This window comes from Triturus cristatus, chromosome 10 (genome assembly GCF_964204655.1).
Source record: "Triturus cristatus chromosome 10, aTriCri1.1, whole genome shotgun sequence".
NCBI lineage: Eukaryota > Metazoa > Chordata > Amphibia > Caudata > Salamandridae > Triturus > Triturus cristatus.
This window is the reverse complement of record NC_140593.1, coordinates 1,056,508,241-1,056,524,601: the sequence shown is the minus strand read 5'-3', so window position 1 is coordinate 1,056,524,601 and position 16,361 is coordinate 1,056,508,241. Positions and strand designations below refer to the sequence as shown.

General features: G+C 41.9%; 1 protein-coding gene across 3 annotated transcripts in view; it reads right to left on the bottom strand.

The window, feature by feature from the left end:
* Positions 1–16,361, bottom strand: part of LOC146796555 (cytochrome P450 3A24-like) — a 318,208-nt gene that overhangs the window by 163,121 nt on the left and 138,726 nt on the right. For all 3 annotated transcript variants that reach the window (XM_085629191.1, XM_085629190.1, XM_085629189.1), the window contains exon 3: positions 14,306–14,358. In XM_085629191.1, coding sequence (XP_085485317.1) covers positions 14,306–14,358 — 53 coding nt within the window. The remainder of the gene's footprint in view (positions 1–14,305; positions 14,359–16,361) is intronic.

The window sequence follows — 16,361 nt, the reverse complement described above, 5'->3', positions numbered from 1 at the left end:
CACATCTCTATACCAATCTTTACGTTCGAGGATAATGTACATAATGAGTGTTGATTCATTTGTGAAAACAGGCCCAGCCTGAATAAAAAAAAACATTGGTTGTGGTACAAAGAAGAAAGAGAGAAACAGGTTGTTAAATGATACACAGGAGATGGAGTACTTTTTGGCAATATCAGTCAATGGGAGAATATTTGCAGAACAGCAGTGTTGATTAGCAGTGGCTACAATGATGGAGGGGCTAGTCAATTGTGAGGTGGGCATCTACCTATTCTTGACACCAGTACATCTACTCACATTTACATTGGCCCGAATACACCTCAAATGTGCTTCATCAAATGACCCATACCCCGGCAGGGCTATCCACTGTTCCCCCCTCCTCTTTGCCCTAGCCATTGAGCCCCTCATGCGACTCCTTTGCTGTGATCCACAGGGTTAGTAGTATGATATTGGACATGAGGACAGCGTTGTGCTATATGCAGATGACATCCTTTTGTTCCTCCCTAACCCGGAAGTAAACGGCCCTCGCTGTCTCCAGCTTCTTCAAATCTTTGTTGAGGCATCCAGATTACCTATTAACCCGCCAAGTCAATACTGATACCGCTGTTACCACTGTAGAGCTTCATTCCCTGGAAGACTAATGTACCCATACACTGGCTGAGCTTCCGCTTCCTAGGTATACAGGTGGCGTTGTTGCCTTAGCCCACTATCACGCAGAGTTAAGGCGGATCTGAAAAAAATGGCAATCCCTTCTGTTTAATGTGAAGCGCAGGATAGCCCTCTATAAAATGATGGAGCTACCTAGGTTTTTATACCTCTTTCAGAATTTTGTGCAGGTGATGCCCCACCATTGTCCAGATGATAGGACGGCAGTCGGAACGATGGGAAGTTTAACCATGCAAGCGTACTCGCCTGCAGACATATTTTTATGGAACCTCCAAGATTACAAAGGGACATAAATATGATACTAAACTTAATTTGACATCGAAACGAACTACACAGCGGACACGGATACATTTCTAACACGTAAGGAATAGAAAATTAAACAGAGATACCACCGGGACGGAAGTAGAACCAGCAGTAAGGTTTTTCTGCACTTTTGTTAAGAAGAGAGAAAGCCCTGAAGAAGTCGTGGGTTAATCCTGACACAACGAAACACGTGTTGACTAAAGGCTTAATGAAGATTGAAAATAAAGAAAAACAACAATTATTTATTGTATTTGCATTGAAATAACCTAATTAATGTTTTTTTTATACAGAAATTGTGTGTTCAGGGTTAAGGTTGAATATTATTAGGACTTTATGATTAGGTCCTGTTTGGGGGGTTGAATGGTGATTACCTCCTCCCTTTGAGCACCTCAAGATTATACTGTGAAGGTATATACAGACACGATATACACTGAGTGCCCAATCAGGCACTCACCTCAAATTCACCCCTTCAGACTCTTATGCCCCACCATTGATTTCATGAGAAGGACTTGATGGCAATCTCCTTTCTCTGGAATAACTCTAGTCCATGCTTAGCTTTTGCAAACTGTCAACGAGCTCTATACGATAGCACTATGACTAGCCTATATCTTTACTACCTTGTCTCACAACTTCTGGTGATAAATGACTGGTTAAGTGGGGGTTGGAGCGACCCAGCTTCTAGGGTAGAACTGACTTTGCTGGGGTTTAACCGGGTCATGGCCATGTTATAAAGTGCTAGTGTCTCTACTACCTTACCGGAGGTGATCCAGGTGATCTTTCTTGAATGGCGGGCTGCACTTCGTCACACAGGGTGGAATGCCAAACTTACCCACTAGACCCCCTTAAGGTTGAGTGAAACGGCTGCGCTGGAAGGGTTTGCCTGCTGGGAGTACATGGCATTCGCAACTGGGTGAGGTTTGGTCCGGTACACAGTTGAGCTCCGTCCAGAAACTCCAATCCACATATGTGCTGTATTCGACGCAATTCCACAAATATCTTCAACTGTGGCATGGACAACGTACCCACATTCCTCAAAGTACACTTCTCCCAGAATTTAACCCTCTAGAGGCCAAGACTTTAATGAGTGCCCTGGGAAAGTGTGGGGTCTCACAGATGTATTGGCCACTGATTATTAACGCCCCCACTACACTGAACCATCTTCAAGCTCATGGGAAAGATGGGTGGGATCGATGGAGGAAGGGGACTGGCGCGATGTCGCTATGGCCCCCAGACTCATCACAATCTACACCAGACTTCGCTTGGTGCAAACATATTATTTACACTGCTTACCTTACTCCTGTCCATTTATACAAGGCAGGTCTCCTCCCCAGTCCTATATGTTTTTGCTGCTCATATGTCCCTGCAGACTTTTATCACATGGTTTGGAACTGCCCTGTTGTACCACGATATTGAACTGCTGTGGTTGCAGGGCTGACAGATCGACTGGGATGAGCGGTGGAACGCTCACTACGGGTGCCGCTTTTGGGCATTCTTGAGGGTGTGGGAGGCTCTAGAGCCGATCATGCGCTTTTGGGAATAGCTGCCATGGTGTCTAAACGAGGCATAGTTGCACCTTGGAAAGCTCTTGAGCCCTCTACGCTGTCTCAGTTGTGCTGGGGTGTGGACGGGTGCACCCAGCAGGAGAATCCGATTTATGTGGCCAGAGAATGCCCTTCTAAACATGCCTGGATTTGGGGTAAATGGTGGGACTACTCTGGGATGGGTCTGCTACTGTAACTGTAAATCCAGGTTGGATGTCTTTCTGCTAGGCTGTTTTATGATAGACTTGGTGTCGTGGCTGTGCTCTAAATGCCATATGCTGCTGTTGCTTTATCATATTTAAACTGAAGTGACTGCTTTTGTTATACTACAACACAATAAAAATTGTTGATCAGAAAACAAAATGACCGATACATTGACTTGTCTATTACATCAACCATGACTAATACATTGACATGGGCATTGTATCAGTCTGGCTAATACATACAGCATAATCTTTACATCACCTGACCATTAGATCAAGATAACAAATACATTTAATTACTATTACATGGACCACAATCATTAAATCACTCGGGCCACTACAATGGTCAGACCATCATCAACCGTAATTATTGCCACAACTTGTAATAACTTTGATTTTCCTCTCCTGCCAAAACTTGCTAGGAATAGGGGGCCAGATTCACAAATTGTATGATTAGGTACAATGTACTCCTGAAAATTCGACATTATGTTGCAGTTAAATCACAAGTAAGTTACATGTACTCAAAGAAAAAATATTTGTGACGAACCTGAAGTTTGAAAGGTGTGGTTGGCCAAAGTAATGTCAAGTTGAGGTGATAGATATGTCCAGCATACTGGTCAGGTTGATGGCATGGCCAGTAACTAATGAGGGCCAAGATAGTGACACACAATCATGCAAGGCAAAATACAATGAAGGACAAACAAGTGGTGTAGGAAACCTGAGACCCTGCGGCCATTGGGGATAGAATTTAGCTGAAGGGGTGTGGCCTTAATTCAATGATTGAAAGACATGCTGAAAGCAACATAAGTAAAGAGTAACTTAACTGCAAGGGCCAGGTGAGCCTTGAGGTTCAGAGAACACCTGTGCATGCATAACCTTTCTGTGTCAAGATAAGCAACCAAAGGAAGAAACACAGGAGGAGGGTTCAGAGTACTACAATAGCAAGCTGAGGATGACAGTCTAGTGGTTGAGCAGATATGTAATTATTCCATTCATCTTCTTTTAATTTCCTTTTGCTCAACAAAGAAGGGAATGAGAATGTGAACCTATACCTACACTTCAGTGCATTGATCCATCTGGCCACCACCACACATGGATGGGGCTGGCAGCAAGCAGCACAGAACTATGTCTCATAATTCAGGCCCTGCCAACATACCAGTGGGCCCACACACGGCCGTCTACAGAACAACACTTATAGGCTTGTTTGGATTCAGAGTCTACAACATGTTACAGTAATAATCTGTGTTTCTGTAAATTACAATACAGAAAGGTCTGGGAGATGTGGAGGTTGAGAGCAGAGGGTCTGAGGAAACACAGAACTGAGCCAAAGTCTAAGGAAGATTTATATAGATGGCAAAAGCATGTTATGTAGCAGCAGGCGGCACCTGTACTTCTCTCAAACACCCTTCCTACTACTTCTAAAAAGTCTCCATAACTGAAAGTGAAAACAGTGCATCTGAATCAGGTGAGGTTTTCTCCATCATTCTATCAGTTTGTAAAGGCAGGCCTAATATGGCTGCAAGAGACCTGGGTAATTGATTTTATGATCAATAAATATTATGCAATTTTTAGCTCAAGTGAGGGTAAGCAAGAAGTGATACATCCAAATTACTCTCAGTGAAATATTCTTTGACCAATGCGGTCTTGCATCACCCTAGTGTTGCTGTCCAGTTTTTAAACCTTGACTTCTCTATGCCATGTGACAACATTTTAATATTTAATGTTAATTTTCCACCAGAGTGGAAATGTAGCCCTATGAGGACAACAATATGTAAACTAATTCCAAGTAAAGTGAAAAAAGCAAGCACATTTTGTTTTAATTGTGGGAAATTTGAATGCTTAAATTGTCTCACTATGTATTGGTTGTGAATAGAAATATTGACTTGGAGTATGGTACACAGGTTCATTTGATGAAGGGATCACTGAGACAGTTATGTTAAGGAGTTCTTGGTTCTTGTCACAAAAACACAGCTCATTCATTACAAATTTTAAAGGGGTAGGGAGGAGAGATATGATTGTTAATGATAGTGCTTTGCAGCCAGATCCATAAAAGGGATTTCAAATTGACAAGTTACAATGAGGGTACGGTGCCTCCTCACTCCATGCTAAAGCATCTGTGCAATGGTGCACTTGTTGTGATGACACTTAAGTGTGTCAAAGGGGCCTTTTCATTAGGGCAACATTGTACTGCATGAGATGGAAGATGGAATGGATAGGTCTAATGGTGCTATGAACAAACAACCTGGACTTCAATTCTCACAGGGTCCCAGAGAAAAGCTCACTGTCAGCACAAAGGCTGACCACAACATAACCAAACACAACACCGGATGCTTATTTGCCTGTTGATGAATCTCCTTCTCTGACCTTAGCTGTCTGGTGTTATGAGAGCAATAGCGACAGGAGGGGATAAGCAATATGTTGTGTAATGGTGAGGTAGTACATCAGCTGGGCACAGACACCAGTTATTCTTCAAGAGGTATAATTCACAGGAATCAAGGGACTTAAGGTCAAGTGTGGAGGAGGGGGTCATAAATAAGGACACAGCCAAAGTGTCACAGGTGATCTCCAGAGGCACCATGTGGTTACAGGAGGGGAAGGCAGATAGATGTCAAGTAGGATTTCTCAGAGGCTGAGTGGTGTGGCAAATAAGGAACATGACCTACATGACCGTGAGGAAACAGCAAGGAGTGGATGCAGCGGATGCTAGACGTTTTTTTAATAATTCACTGGGTGCCATGTAGAGGGAAATCAGGGTTGACCAAGACAGTGTTGTAGATGAAATGTGAGTTGCTCAGCGTTGGGAGAATGTTTTTGGCATACATGACGGGGATTCAGACATTGGAATATCTCCTTGGAATGTGCATCCCCTTAATAATGACAGTGATGGCATAAGTAGTGGTACATGTGCTAGGGAGAGTACCCCGTCTTCCTATTTGTTTGTGCTACATCACACTTCTGGATCCTTATGTGCTTCCAGGGAGCGAGCTTTTGAGAACCGCTAGTGTGTAGCCTTATTGGCATCAAGCATGACATGATTTCCTAGCCATCTACCGCAGTGGCAGGAGAGTTGGTCAGAGCAATGTTTTGCCCACTGTAGTCTATAAAGTTTCAGGTTCTTACAGAATACTCTTAAGCACTCTCAGATGTTAATGGGAGGCAGGTGGATCAGGATTTAAATGCAGATTTCTGTTTGTTTGATGTAGATCTCAAATCTCCCATAACTGACACATCTGTGACCATTGCGTTATCCCAATACAGTTTACTGCATGCTGGTGTGGGGCCCAGATCTTCTGACGGAAGAGGGAGGATGTAGATCACTAACAAAAGCAGAGTTAACTATGGAGTAAGAGAAACCAAGTGGATAGGGTCTGACTTAAGGAACCTACTTTGATACTCATTTTAAACTTTATAAGTGGGGCCCGTGGAGGAAGGGATGCAAGTCTGCTAGGTTCATAAGAGAGTGAGTAGGTTCAGAAGCATGCAGCAAGAACAGTTTTTATTTAGCCTCCTCGAATTTTGCTTCTTTCTGTCCATTGGTGGCAAATCATAGGACAAATAGCACAAGGTCACAGTGTATCTCCATAGGTGCAGGCCCATCCACTCTTAGTGTTTAATTTTTCTCCAGCTGCAATTTCCCCTGTACTAACCCTCTACAGCATTCAGCAACACATATATACTTCTCCCAACTATATTCACACATTGTGGCAAGTCTAGTGAACCACAATGACTTGCATTTGTGTGATTATTTTTCTGATCTTAAGTTATACAGAAACATAGGACCCTGAAGGAAATATCCCGCCTTCTCAAAATCCTCAAGTCCCAGCAGTTAGGTGGCAGATAAAAGAGATTGGGGGTAATTTAAATATTAAACTAAAGAGAGAGGGGCTCAAAAAAAGGGGTGGAAGTATTGCTCGTTGGATGAAAACCGAGCAATAGGAAAACTCAAGAGCCAGAAACAAATAAACTAAATAAGGAAGAATTTGAATTTTGTCTACACCCATGCGTGACTTACAGCTTGAAAAATCACGAAAGATTGAGATATTCATACTCAAGATTGTAATTCGATAATCAAGCTACCCCAGTGCTATTTGCACCGGTAAAAATGTTATGGAGAATTAAATACATATGGTCCTGAAGAAGGAGGCTACTAACAGCGAATACCTCCGAAACGCGTCGACGCATTTAGTTCATGTTAAATTCAGAAGGGGCTAACAAATCTTTCGATATTGGGAAGTTAACCCCAAGTTGTTGTTACCCATAGGTGTCTGAATTAACTACTACATGACATATCGCTTTGTCTTTTTTCCCCTGTTTTTCTCCCGCATTATTATATGCACAAATGATTTTAAATGATTTTGACATTAAGCAAAATGTGTTTTATTGAGTATATGTGCTATGTAAATATTTTTTAAGCTAATAAATAGCTGGTTTTGATAGATATTTGTCTTTTTTATGTAAGTGTTGCATTGATTTGAGTGAGTGGTCTATACTCCTTTCGGAGAACTCTGATTGAACTGAATAAGTGCGTCTCTAGAACAGTTCTTATTCCAAAAAGGAAAAAACTTTTTTACTTCACGGTAATTTAAATAAACAGTTCAATGAAAGAATAAAATTTATGAACATCCATACCTATAAATGGAAAAATAAAATAGTTTATGGGGTAAAAAGAAAGAAGTTGTGCCTGTAATCAATGAAACAGATGGAAAAGAAAACTAAAAGAAGATTAGATATGAAAAAGTGAGATAAGTAACAAACTGGCGAAGTACCAGTTCATGAATGCAGAATGTTAACTGAAGCCAACCACTCTAGTCAGTGCATCCCAAGCAGTATATCAGTGCTAAAGATGGCGAGTTCTCCAAAAGGAACACAGTTTCTGGCAATGATGCAAATCTACCAAATGCTACAGCATTCTGATGGAGTCCTGCTCTCAAAGATCCTAATCAGATACTGCTGGCTGGATTTTGATTGAGCCAGAGATCTATAAACATAGTGTTGGGTTCTTAGTTTAGAATTCTGTATAATGCCACCATGAAAACTGTGAAAACTGTGACAAAGCACATAGAATGTGAAGGAGTGATGTTTTGAAAGAGAGAGGCAGTTCTTCGGCATTGCCAGCCCTACAGGTTGGGTAGAGGACTTCTGCAATAAACGTTGGAAACTTACCTGAAACTTGTGGTGATTCAAGACTTTTCAGTGGCGACGAGTTGGTCCATAAGGCCCACATGGCTTTTTTACCGGAAGGGAGATGCTTTCCAGCTGGTTCGTCTATGCCAACTGAACGGAGCAGCAGAAGCTAAAGGCCCTGGCCTGCTTGAGTGCTGTACTGTCTGGGAGCAGTGTCTCTGTGAGAAGCGAGGCTCTAACTTCTACAGCGGCGAGGATTCACCAATTGTCCTGCCTTTGGGGGCCGTGGCATTGTATCGCTGACATCACAGCTCCTTCGAGAAGTGTTCCTGATGTGTGGAGTCCCTGCCATATGGCCTCAGTGTCTGCGTGATCACATGATAACATGCTTATGACAACATTCTAAAAGGATTGGCTATGCAGGTTGCAGTAGCATGATTGCTGGGAAGACTGAGTGATACTATCACTTGTCCATTAGGAGGCAGTAGCTTGATTGCTGAGGAGACTGAGCGATACTAGCACTTGTCAATTAGGAGTTGTTTGTCACGATTTCGTGGTGACACACACTTGTAAGTACTATGTCAATTTATCTGGTGCTCCCACCATAAGTGACACACACACCCTAATGTCAATTCATCTGGTGCGCCCACCATAGGTGACGCACACACCCTAAGGATTTTGATAAATATAGTGTGTGTTACAGCAGTGATACACACACCATACTTCTATGACCCGCATTCATTTTGACAATACCCATATTATAGATCTATGGCCTGCATTCATTTTGGCCAATCTAGTGTTCGTGATTTAGGTGTGCTACGCACACCTGACTTCTACTACCTGCATGTATCAGCATTGGTGGTAACATGAGTCTGTGTACACGTAAATCACTGACACGCATATCCATAGATAGTGTAACGGCATCTGTTGTTTCCTAAGCATGCTTGCCCTGTTGGTCTTTTGTGTTAACATCAGCACATTAAAGGGCAGCTAATTGTGGGTAATTGTTGCTGTGGTCATTTTACATTGTCTGAAGTAATATTCCATTGGATTTAAAAAAATATATTTTTATTTTGGTTTTGGTTTTTGGTACCAAACATACAGGCATGTCAGTGAGACAACCAGACAGTAAGTGTTCAGATATTATGTAGAGTCCCAGTAGCGTACATAACATCAATATACCGTTTTAAGTTTTTTTAAGAATGAGGTAAGGAAAAAGGCATGACATCATAAAATCACTGAGACAGATCTGAGGGAGCTTCGTCATCATCCGCAAGCCCATATTAATCTATCCACAGTACCCATATTTCTGAAATTAAAGTGGGCCACCCCACATTTGTAGGCCACTCTCTCCGCAGCCATGAATAGATCCATACCTCTCTTCCATTCCGTGAGAGTTGGTGTCATGGGAGACCCCCACTTTTAGGCCAAATCTTGTTTAGTGACTACCATTCCTAAATTGCATAACAACAGTTTCATGTGAGGTAGGCCGACATCATTAGGTATCCCCAGTAAGACATATTTGGGATTGTCAAGGATTGGAGATTCTAGGATCGCACTTAGCTCTGTCCGTATTTGTTCCCAATACCTTTGTATACTTGGGCATGTCCATGGAGTATGGATGAAGTCACCCCGGTCCCTCCCACACCATTGGCATTCGGTGAGGGTGTTCTACCAATTATGAAAAGGCGGGCCCTGTCATAGTATGTTCTGTGTCGAATATTCAGTTGTATGAGGTGTAGCCAGGACTTAATTGTCACTTACCTTGGGAACATTAGCGCCGCCTGCCAGTCAATGTCTTCGAGTGTGCCTACCTCAGTTTCCCATGCTGTGCTTAATTTCTGCAAGCCACCCGGCATGTTATTATTGATTGTTTTGTAAGTGTATGATAGTGCTTTTTTGGACAATTCGCACATTATGAGTCTTCCTTCCAAAGGGGCATATTCTGGGAGGTCTTGGGGAATCATCTCAGCCTTCCATGAGTGTGCCAACAGTAAATATTTATACAGTTGGTGATCTTGGAGCTGGAAGTCCCGTTGTAGGGAGGTAAAGGGCATGAGGGCACAGCCCTCGAGTAAGTCCCCAACCTTGGAAATACCTATATTGTCCCAGACAGCGAAGGCCTAGAGCTAGGCGACTTCTTTTAGAGCCTTACCCAGCCACAGTGGTGTGTCCCATGTGATTTTACCTTTCCAACCGATATAGGAATTTGCCCTGGCCCATACATCAATCGGTAGATGAGTAGCTGGAAGGAGGTGAGATTTCCCCACCTAGCCATATAGGAAGTGGTGGAATGGGTGCTCCTGGAATTCAGTCTGTTCCAGAGCATAGGTAGGGTGGTGTCTGTCAATGTACCCCCAGTCATTGATGGTGATTAGATGAGCTGCCCAGTAACAGGCCGGGGTGCAGGAAGGCCAATACTGCCATTAATTGGGCTGCATTGAAGTTTATGGAGAGCGATTCTCGAATGTCCGTCACTCCACAGGAGTTTCTCAACTCAATCTCAATATGGGCAAATAGCTCTTCCGGCAGTCTGTAATAAGTGTTTTGGAAAGCGTAAATGAGTTTGGGAAGGGTAATCATTTTAAGGATTGCAGCTTTTCCCAAAAGTGTCAGGGGGGGATGTTTCCATCGCGTTGCGTCTGATTGGAAGTCAGTGATAATTGTCTTAATATTATGCTGTATACCACGTTCTATGGTTCGGCGTAGCGTAGATCCCTAAGTATCGAAGCCCTCCTCGGCAATGTTGATTGAGCTTCTGCAGGAGGTCAGATGGGACAAAGGAGTCCCCTACTGGGAAAAACACGGATTTATCCCAGTTTATAGTGTATGCTTAGTGAGAGCGGTAGCTCTCAAACACCTGGAAGACCGTTGCTATTGAGATTGTAGGTTTAGTGAGATAAAGCAGAATATCATCTGCGTATAAGTAGATTTTCTCTTCTGGAATAAGAGATCCCTCCGCTTGGAAAGCTGTCACCTCTGGATGGGATCTAATCAGGCAGGTCAGTGGCTCCAATGTCAGGGCAAAGAGGAGAGGGGAGAGTGAGCAACCTTGACAGGTTCCCCTCTTGATCGGGAAGTCTGGAGATAATAGGTTGTTTACTCTGACTGCGGCTGTCGGATTTGTGTAGAGTAGGTTCACCCATCTTGGAACCGGGGACCAAAACCCATCCTCCACAGGGTCTGCATCATAAAAGGCCAATGGATCGTATCAAAGGCCTTCTCAGGATCTAGGGAAAGAAAAAGGTGGAGTCCGGTCTATGCTGCACTTGTGCGATCCAGTTGTGAAGCCTGAGCAAGTTCCCAATAATGGAACATATAATATTCCATTGTTATTCCTGTCTGGTAACTCAAAACATGATGCAACAAAGTGTAGTACCACCACCTCCTTTCTGCTCATCACCGGGAAATACCTTGTGGATTGGGAAGCATGGTTTTAAGGGTTTGAGGCTTATTTAGAGGCTATTGCGGATGACGTTTTTACAAAGAAAAAGAAGTTTGCATTATTGCATCACTCCTTGGGCGTAGATGGGAGGAAGGTACTAAAACCTTTACCTGTTGCCGTTGTTATGGGTGAGGTTGATGCTGTGGATGATTATGCCTCTACCATTAAAATGATGGATACACAATTTAGGAAAAAATACAATATCATAATGGAAAGGCATAAATTCTACATGAGGAAACAACATCCGGGTGAACTGGTGGAAAGTTTGGTGAGTGATCTCAGAGTGTTGGTGGCAACATGTGATTATGAACCCTTCGAGGACGAGATAAGGGATCAAGTGGTTGAAAAAAATAATAGTAAGAAAATTCAGGAGACATTGCTAACAACTGAGAACTTAATTTTGGAGAAAGCGGTGGGAATAGCCAGGAGTGTGGAGACTACAGCAGTATATTTGGTACACATGGCTTTAGAGACACAAGTGCACACTGTAGTCTCAGAAAATGTGTTGAAGAGAGGGGGAATGGAAAGTAGATGCAAAACTTAAGACATTAGAGTGCTACAGATGTGTCCGCCGAAATCATTTAGGTAATCTGACCTCTTGTGCGGCAGTAAACAAAAATTGTGCCAAATGTAAAAGAAAGGTGCATTTTGCTTGAGTGCATGAATCCAAAACGGCTAGTACTAGACCCCAGCCTAAGAAAAGCTCACAATGGTTGTCGGCAGTAGTGTTGGCTGTGAAAGGCAATGGGGCTTTGAGAATGTGCATAGATCTGATGAATTTGACCGAGAGGATATGGTTAGATAAACATCCTTTGCCCAACATCACAAAAATGTTGAATTCGTTGAAGGAGGCTAGAGTTTTCACATTAGACATGTTGTCCACATTTCACCAGATCACCTTGCAGAAGGAGAGTTGTTATTTAACATCTTTTGTTACCCATAGTGGGGCATACAGATTTAAAAGAATGCCTTTTGGTTTGGAGTCTGCATAGTCGGTTTTTCAGAGGGTGGTAGAGGCTATGTTTAAATGGGTTCCCAATGTGAAGTGCTTCCAAGACAACATTTTGGTGTTTGGGAAAGATGTAGAGACCCATGACAAGACACTAGGGTGGGCCTCAGCCTCTGTGCACATGCTAGATACGTGTGACGCCATCAGCAAAATAAAAGGCAGGGTACCAGTTGCACATGCAGTCAGGTACTTAGAGCAGGTGCACATGCCTATTTACAATGTAAGATACATTTGTGTTCCATAGTTCCCCTCCCAAAATCAGTCCAATATCACCAGACAATGTCAATGCTCGCAATGTTACAAAACCGAATGCAGATTTCCCTCTGCCTAGTCGAAAAAGCTAGGGTGTGCTTCACCGATAGACACCACCTCTGCACAAGATGGGAAAAGGAATCCTTTTTTATGTATAACCCTCATCCATTCTAATATTGGCATGCTTCATTATCAGGTTCGTCCTGCCCCTAAAAGCGAGGATGGGCTCAACTGTATTCCAAGGAGCTCTTTAAATAATTTGGTGTCCAGGGCATATTATGGTTTCACTGTGTTATGCACATAAAATATGGCATGCAAAGGGAGTATTGTACTCCCCTCGTTGGTTGCAGGGAGGTTTGGCCATGTCGTCAGACAGCCTTCGAGGGTCTGTAACCACCCGTGCATCTACTTGGTTCCGCTTATACCCACCATTCAGTACCACGGAAACCATTATCATGCGAGTACAATACTCCTTTTGCATGCAATATTTTTATGTGCATGCCACAGTGAAAAGCCATTCACAAGACGTCATCAGGTAAGTAACAGCAAAACGAATTTGCCCTGATGAATGCCCTGGCCAATTATTTGGCCATTAGAGTAGGGCAGAAACATGTGGGCGCTACAAGGGTCATCCTTCATTGTACCCCAATATTATTTTTTTTATTCTGTGCCCATCCACCCCACTAATAAATGGATACCTTGGGTATGGATGAGACATTTTCATTACACATAGCTTTCCCCGGACACCATAATGTTCAAAGAGCTCCCTGGAATATGGTTGAGCCCATCCTGGCTGTTAGGGGCCAGGATGAACCCGATGATGAAGCATGCCACTACTAGAGTGGGTGAGGTTATACATAAAAAAGGATTCTTTTTCCTTTTCCCATCTTGTGCAGAGGTGGTACCTATCGGTGAAGCGCACCCCAGCTTTTTCGATGAAGCGCACCCTAGCTTTTTCGACTAGGCAGAGGGATACCCCTATTGGTTTTGCAACTTTAGTTTTGGGGTAACGTATCCTTTTTCTTCCTTTGTGTAACCAAAAGATATCCCTTCCCTCCTTGTAGGTTGGTGCCCTGACCTCCCATACCATTGTTTTGAAGGCAATGGTAGCAATGTCACATGTTTTCACCTACCTAATTGGTAGTGAGCACCTTGATGCCAAAATGTCTGGCCGAGGTTGCTGTACTTAAGGGCCAAAATATGTTAATTTCTGAAGTTATTTCATCCTAATGCTTGATTCAAGATTTCCAACACTTTACGGCTTTTTTATTAAATATTCAATCTCATATGAGAGTGCTAAACAGATATTTATGTCAAGTAATATTACAAGTATCTTTATAACAACTGCTGTGATTTTCACGACAGAACAATTATTGCATGACACTGTTTTCATGAGTGTTCCATTTTTCATATAAGTGGATTGCTGCTCATGTAGTCCTATAAAAGACCATTTCAAGATGTCTAATTAAGTCTGATAATTAAACCAGCCTATCACAGGTTCATTAATCTGCATTTAAGAATATAAGCCATTGGCAGAGCAGCATGACATACTCATTGAATGAAGGGCAAAATGTGAGACTTCTATAACATACATTCTCCCAGAATTAGTCTATACCATGGCAGTACATTTTACCCCTGTAGTGTTCCCATACCTCCAAAATGTTAGCAGGAACTGGATTTTATAGACCAATAGCAAGGGCACTATTTCAAACAATGGTGAACAAAAATTACAATGGCCAAAGAATAAACAAACAGCTAAACTTACCCCCAGACTTTTCCATATTTTTTATAACACTCCATGTCAAACTCCAGTAAACCCTACAAAGTAAGACAAGTCAAGGTGGTTAATGATGAAAGTGTAAAAAAAAATGAATTCACAATAATTACGTTTGATTTAAATAATGTTGATCTAAAAAATAAACTCAATACATTTCCAGCATTCCCCTTTGAATGTGGGACATACGTTCTTATTAATTTGCAATAAACCAAGCCATCAACCCACAATCAAAAACTGAAAAATGGTCAAGCGCAGCTTTGTGATTGATAATTGGGAAAAAGGCGCTTATTGACATGGTGATAATTACACTCAAGTACAATTAGTGGAAAGTCGTAAAGCAGCTTATCAGGGGGTAACCCCTTTAAGGAGTGACATCCAGAGCATCCGATCACAAACCCCTTCTGCGGCCAAGACTATCATTAATAGGGCTGCCTATTGCCTAATATGAGCAACTATTTTTTTCCAAAGGCAAGGAATCAAATAATTGTAATAAAGGAGGTAGGTCTTCCAAATTAGCACCACCCATTTACCTAGATGTTAAGTTGAACCACTCACATTGACCATCTCCAAATATTAACAGATAGAAAAAACCCTTTGTGGTACGTTATATAAATTAATATTTATTTCTCTTTTCCAGTCGGAAGACCTTTTGATAGCTTTAACAGGAAAATTATATTGAAATTGTTAATACAATACCAGATGTAACTAATATTAACACAAGTCATTGCGAAAGGGTAGAATTTCTGGAGGCCAAAATTGACCCACAGGAAAAATGCACTAGAGTTACTCTCTCCAACACAACAATATCCTTCGTGTCCTACAACTTTCTCCACATTTGCACAATATGTGCATATAAATATAACCTGAATATGATGAACCTTATCCAGCTTATTTACAGCCACCTTAAATCAATGCTCTACATAATACTGTGGATCAGTTTCACCACAACTCACTACATGCATGATTCAGTAACCTTACTGGTTCAAGTCTGTATAATGCTTCTATCGCAAACTACTTAAAACCATCAATTATATCTGAGAGGTAATCGATATTTTGGACAACAGAACGAGTGATTTGGCTGGTGTCACCTGGATAAGCTTTAATTTTACTGGTAAGATTCTTGAATTAACAATTCACCACCATACACAAGAATGTTTATGAAATAAGAGACCTAACTCATCTATGTCTTTCAAATGAAACATGTGCACATGAAATATTGTAGACTTGTGTAGACATATAGCAAACTGAGAGGATGACATCTTCCTTAACCTTCCTTCAGAATTATGTTTTTGTATGTCTGCAGGAATGCGGACACAGCTCTGATTTTGCATTTGAAGAAGTGACTAGCGAGTAAGTAGCGCGCCTACAATTTCCTGATTGATTGACACTGTCTTTGGCATCAGAGCTGCGCCCTCAACACATTAACACCCTAAAGGTGGACTCATTATAGTGGTAAAGACCACTAGTGGTGCACTAGACCTGGTTAGGCACCCGATTATTACAATTTTCTCATTTCAAGTGCAACCAATATCAAGATGTTATTTTTTATCTTTTCTTTTATTAAATGTAGGTCTCACTCCCACCAAAGGAACATGTGATCCCTTTGCATGTAAACTTATAATAATCATAATATGTACATCTTCCTACTGTGTTCACAAGTGATTTCAACAGTTTTTTATTTGGGACAGAAGGCTAGGATGTTAATATCTATGCCTGCAACAATCTATTTGGCTTCGTCCCTCTGTGTTTCATAAGTCCTGAAGTAATCTCAGTGGCAAAGAACTGTACCTTGAGCTCATGAGTGTGCAACTGAGATCACTGAAATACAGATTTCTACCGGATTCATCTTTTGACTTCACCCATATATATCTTCCCGGTCCCTGAGCTTTCTTTGACTACACTTGTGTCTATGCCTGGTTTTCTGACAAAGTCTATGATTATATATTCATCCATAGCTTTGAGAGCAACCATTTTCTTATAGCATGTTGTTTTCTCTTGAATGAAAGAGCCTGTAATAGTTAGAAACAAACCCTGTTATATTAGT